The 5,964-nt window shown below is 42.8% G+C and overlaps 1 protein-coding gene across 1 annotated transcript; it reads left to right on the top strand.

Moving 5' to 3' along the window:
* The first annotated feature begins 3,075 nt into the window (after positions 1-3,075).
* On the top strand, positions 3,076-3,756 carry LOC149005366 (uncharacterized). Its single transcript, XM_089135881.1, has one exon. It carries the CDS (start codon positions 3,076-3,078, stop codon positions 3,754-3,756), a length of 681 nt encoding a protein of 226 aa, XP_088992007.1.
* The last annotated feature ends 2,208 nt before the right edge of the window (positions 3,757-5,964 follow it).

Genomic DNA, 5,964 nt, shown 5'->3' with positions numbered 1-5,964 from the left:
ATGAGGAGATTTTCGGGTCATCGACAAAATTACATCGATAACCTTAGTACCGTCACGAGCGCATTTGTGCCCCCACGTTTCCAAACAGAATTGCTTCTGTGTGACAGAAGCTCGCATAAGGAAAAACTATGCCAGGTGCCTGGTTAAACACAGTTTTGCTAAATAAGCACGTAAAAGTTGAATTGGTTTATCATACATGTTTTTGCTAACTTCTGTACCAAAGTGGAGAAATGACACAGAATAAGTGTGCCAAAATCGTTACCATATAACCCCTTAAGGCTCTGAAATTTCCTTGAGCAAAAGTAACTGCACAATAATAGCAGGAAAATAGTAATAGTAATAAGACACTTTTCAATTTATCATAGTTTTACTAGGCCTATAAACGGACCGGATTCGGTTCGAATATACCACTATCCGAATTCGAATCCAATTAGAAAATCCGCTATTCGAATTTGATCCGATATCCGCCGAATATTTTCAAAACATATTCGAATCCGAAACTTTACCGGATATCCGATTATCATCTAATCCGATAAGCTATCCGATTATTAATTTTTAATTGTAATTATCCGATTTTCAATTTCCAGTTTATGATTTCCGATTTATGCTTTCTGAATCCGATTATCTGCTTCCTTGGTGAAAAAACTTTATTCTAATAATATTATTTCATAGATTGACCTTGAAGGCCACCGAAAAACCATAGAATACTGTTATGGAGAATATGTAGCCCGAGAGGTCTCCCTACGAGAGACTTATAGAACCCCCTCGGGAGAAACACACCACCCGCTCGGGAAATTGTGCTCCCACTCTCATGAGAGACCCAAAGAGCCCCTTCGGAAGGAACACACCCACCCACTCGGGTAAGTGTGTTCCCTCCCTTTAGGAAGCTGGGGGGTCCCTCGGGAGAAGACACACACCCACTCGGGTAGGTATGCATTATTCCCTTGAGAACCATATTAAGTTCAAGAAGGCCTTCTAGACTAAGTTTAAGAGTGATGTTGAAGAAGACCAAGTCAAAAGAGTTAGTTACAGATAACTACTCAACATATTCGTTCCGAGAATTGGGGAGATGAATAACCGGATAACGGCTCTATCAGGCCCGCCAAAAAAGGGAACGTGATTCCTAAGATATCTCACCCACTCTTCAACAGAATATGCGAAATACAAGGAGATGCCGCCTCCAGGTATCCTCTATATAAACCCTCATCCTACAAGGAGAAAGGTATGAGATTCAACTTACCAGTTATTCATTACACCTTAAGAACTCTCTCAATGACTCCTATTGTTGCTTAGACTGACTTGGGCATCGAGGCGGTTCCCCAGGCCAAGACTTGGCCGGCCTGTTCTTGTTTTCTTTGTGAGTGCAGGCATCTAAGTCATTCCTATTCGGCTATAGAAGTCTTAAGGTGGTCATCCAAGTATCCGGCTCTCAGAAGTTCTAGATGCAACAAATTGGCGCCATTTGTGGGAAACGTCACAGAAAGTCATGACGAAATGAACTACTAACCAGGTGACGAATTCCAATCAAGTTACTACTCAAGCAAGAGAAAGAGAGGCGGAGAATGGACGTGTTGAAGAACAAGTTCTCCCTTCTTTAGATCTACAAATTCCAATTTCAGAGGAAGTTCGAGAAGGAATTCCAAAGAATCCCCCAAGAACCATACCGATTCCATTTGGAGAAGGAGGTTCAGATCCACCCCCAATTCCAACGACTGTTGCCGATTTACAAAATATGCAAAGGGAAGTCCAACAACAAATGTTGGAACTCCAAGGAGTTGTTCGAGGTTTAGTTCACCAAATCGGAGTACCATCCGGACCCTCTCGGAATACACAAGAAGATAGAAGGCGTGAAGTTGTTCGACAGACTTGGGATAAGCAACGCCCAATGAACGAAGTTCGAGAAAGGCGAAATCCCCAAAGACCTTGACAAACAATCGAACGTGTTGGAGAAGGATCTCAAGGAGTCCAAATTGAAGAACCACCTCCCCGAGGAAATTGAACTCGAGGAAGTGTGTTCAACCATTTGGCCGGCCTCAGGCAAACTCAGGATTTACCCAGAAGAGAATGCTTGAATGAAAGAGTCCGAGAATAGGAGGACGAAAGTCAAGGAAGAAGGATCACAAGATCCGATAACCCGAGAGGGTTAGTCAGTCAATCTGGATCTTCTCATAGTTCCCAATTTTCAGATCTTGGGAGTGTTCTGTCTCCACCAGGGCGTCCAAAGGTGCATGGATTGGGGAGAAGATTAGATGATTTGGAGAGGAAGCTCGATGACAGAGACCTGGATGACGATTATGATGTGGTCGATAGAGAACCCTTCTCAAAAGAAGTCATGAGAGCACCTCTTCCACCCAACTTCATCATGCCGACATTTACTCCTTATGAAGGTAAGTCTAATCCTCGCGAGCATATTAGTTATTTTAAGTCTGTTGTGGCCTTAATTGGCCGAGAGGATGAGTTGTTATGCTGAACCTTCCCGGCATCTCTCAAAGGCCCGACAATAAAATGGTTTTCCAGCTTAAAGCCAAGATCAATCCGAAACTTTCGAGAACTTGGAAGAAAGTTTATCGCTCGATTCCGAAGTTGTATTGGGAGCAAGAAGACAGCATACAACCTCTTCGCCATTAAACAAAAGCCGAATGAGACTATTCGAGATTATCTCTTAAGATTTGACAAAGTGGCTATTGAAGTGGAAGAGTTGGATGATACGGTGGCATACAATGCATATGGAGTGAAATAACTCAAAGACGTTTGCTAGAAGTGTTACTTCAAGATAAACCCAAGACTTACGGAGCCCTTCTAAAAAAATGCCAAAAACAAACAATGGTTGCAGAAGTTATTGAGGCCTGCAAAGAGTCCACAAGGGGAATAAAGGAGAAGAAGAACTATGGAGAAAAGCGTCAGAATTCAATCGCTCGGGGAAAGGATGACAAAAAAGGAAGTTGGAAAGAAAGACTCGCCAACGAGGACTTCACGCCTCTTAATACCAAGAGGTCAAAAATCCTATTGCAAATTCGAGATAAAGACCTCTTGAAGTGGCCGGGTAAGCTAAGAGCCTGACCCGAAGATAGGAATATGACTAAGTATTGTCGCTTTCCCAAGGACTACGGTCACCATACGGATGAGTGTAGAAATCTTAAGGTTGAGATCGAGAAACTCATCCAGGGAGGTCATCTTGAGAAATATCTTCAAAGGAAGCGACAAGATCGGGAGAAGTCTCCACCAAGAGCCACCAAAAGACCCAAATCCAAAAGTCCCGAGCGTGTAGATAAACATCCCGAGAAGAAGCGAGACCATCGAGAAGACTCTCCTATCTATATTGTTTTGGGGAATCTGACTGAGGAATCCCTCAAGAAGGCTAAACAAAAAGCGCGATTTGTGGGATCGACGCAGTTGCAGAGAAAACGAAGAAATGACTTATGTCCAGATCCAATAACATTCACGGATGAAGATCTTAAGGGCATAACTTCTCCTCATGATGATGCTATAATTATCAAAGTGAAATTGGTGAATCAAGAAGTTCACGGAGTTCTTGTGGACACGAGGTCTTCCGCCGACTTATTATCCTACAAAGCGTTTAAGAAGTTAAAATTTGAAGATGAGATGATGACTCCATGTGGGACTCATCTATACGGATTCGCCAGGTCATCTGCCATATCCGAGGGTACTATTCAGTTGGATTTAAGAATCGGGGAATCCCCTTGGGATGCTGTCGTCCAATTAACCTTCATGGTAGTTCGAGACCTCTTGGCATAAAATGTTTTGCTTGGAAGGCCAACTCTTAATGCCTTGGGGGCTGTGGTCTCTCCGAGGCATATGAAGTTGAAGTTTCCAACAACAACAGGAGTCGGGCAGTGCTCTTTTGATCAGCGACTCTCAAGACAATGTTATGTGAGTTATCTCAAGAAAGTAAGAAGATCCGAGAGATCAGGCAATACGATGAGTATAGAAGTTCGAGATGATCTGGATGAAGAAGCAATGTAGAGAGCCGAACCTATTGAGAAGCTTGAGCGAATCCAACTTCATCCGGATTTTCCCGAAAGAGGAACCATGATCGGTTCAGAACAACGTACATATTTCAAGGAAGAACTGACCGAGTTTCTCTAGAACAATCTTGATGTATTCGCATGGTCAGCCGAAGACATGCTAGGAATTGATTGAAGAATTGCAGAACACAGCTTATGGATTAAGGAAGATGCAATTCCAATAATCCAAAAAAGGCAAAAATTTTCGCTCGAGAAACATGCCGCCATAAGGACAAAAGTGGAGAAGCTAGAGCAATTAGGTTTCATCAAACCAATAGAATGCCCAACTTGATTGGCGAACATCGTAACGGTGAAGAAGGCCAACGGCAAATGGAGAATGTGTATGGATTACACAGACTTGAATAAAGCATGGCCAAAGAATTGCTATCCACTTTCCCGAATCAACTTGTTGATCGACGCCACAGCAGGACATGAAGTATTGAGCTTCATGGATGCTTACTCGGGATACAATCAAATTATGATGAATCCCAAGGACGAAAGGCACACAGCCTTCATGACAGATCGAGAAAGCTACTTCTACAAGGCAATGCCCTTCGGGTTGAAGAACGCCAGGGCAACTTATCAAAGAATGGTAAATAAGGTCTTCAAGGACCAAATTGGAAGAAATATGGAAGTATACGTTGATGATATGCTCATCAAGAGTATAGTCCGAGGAAGTCATATAGAAGATCTTGAAGAAGTCTTTGATACATTGAGAACATATCAAATGAGATTGAATCCAGAGAAGTGTTCATTTGGAGTTTCTTCCGGGAAATTCCTTGGATTTATGGTATCTTAAAGGGGGATTGAGGCCAACCCGGAAAAAATCAAAGCCTTGATTGAGATGGAATCACCGAAGACGGTTCGGAATATTCAATGCCTAACTGGAAGAGTAGTTGCATTAAACAGATTCATTTCAAGATCGGGTGAAAAATGTTTGCCCTTCTTCAAGGCTCTCAAGGACTTCGGGAAGGCAAAGGACACGTTGTGGAGCAACGAATGTCAGCAAGCATTCGAGAAGTTGAAGGAGAAGCTCGGGTCACCACCTCTCTTAGCCCGGCCTTCACCAGGAGAGCAACTATTCACAAACTTAGCCATTTCTTCGGCAGCAGTAAGCGCGGTGTTAGTAAAAGAAGAAGGTATTTCACAAAACCCTATCTATTTCATAAGTCATGTTCTTGTGGATGCTGGGACGCGATATCCAGATGTGGACAAACAAGCTTTAGCTCTTGTAATCGCATCTCGGAAACTCAGGCCATATTTCCAAGCACATCCAATTGTAGTCTTGACCAACTTCCCGTTGAAGAAGATCCTACAGAAACTGGACTTAGCGGGAAGGATGGTAACATGGGCTATCGAGTTAAGCGAATACCAAATCGAGTTTAGAACTTGTCCAACTATCAAAGGGCAAGTATTGGCTGACTTTGTTCTTGAGAATAACCTATCCACTTCGGGAGAAGAAAACCAACTCGGTCAGGAATTATGGACTTTGTATGTCGACGGCTTGAGCAACTCTTCGAGGAGTGGAGTAGGGCTAATGCTAATCAGCCCGGACGGGTTCACAATCCATTATGCTCTAAGATTTAACTTCAGAGCCTCCAACAATGAGGCTGAGTACGAAGCCATCTAGCAGGACTAAGACTTGCCCAAGCCTTAAGAGTTCTAGAATTAGAAGTCTGAAGCAACTATCAATTGATCGTGAATCAAGTTTGTGGCGTGTACAAAGCGAAAGAAACAAGAATGGCAAATTACTTGGCCAAAATTGAAGAATGTCGCCTTTATTTCGATCAACTCGACATAAAAAAAAATCCCAAGAAAGGAAAATGAAGTAGCAAATGAGTTATCCAAGCTAGCTTTATCCAAGTATTCGACCTTAGGCTTAGCCGTCTACATTGAGCAGTTGGAGATTCCTAGTATTCAAGAGGTCGAGGTGATCGAT

Source organism: Hakea prostrata, chromosome 9 (genome assembly GCF_041222555.1).
Source record: "Hakea prostrata isolate BN-2017 chromosome 9, UWA_Hpros_2, whole genome shotgun sequence".
Classification (NCBI taxonomy): Eukaryota; Viridiplantae; Streptophyta; class Magnoliopsida; order Proteales; family Proteaceae; genus Hakea; species Hakea prostrata.
This window is presented reverse-complemented; position numbering and strand designations above follow the sequence as displayed.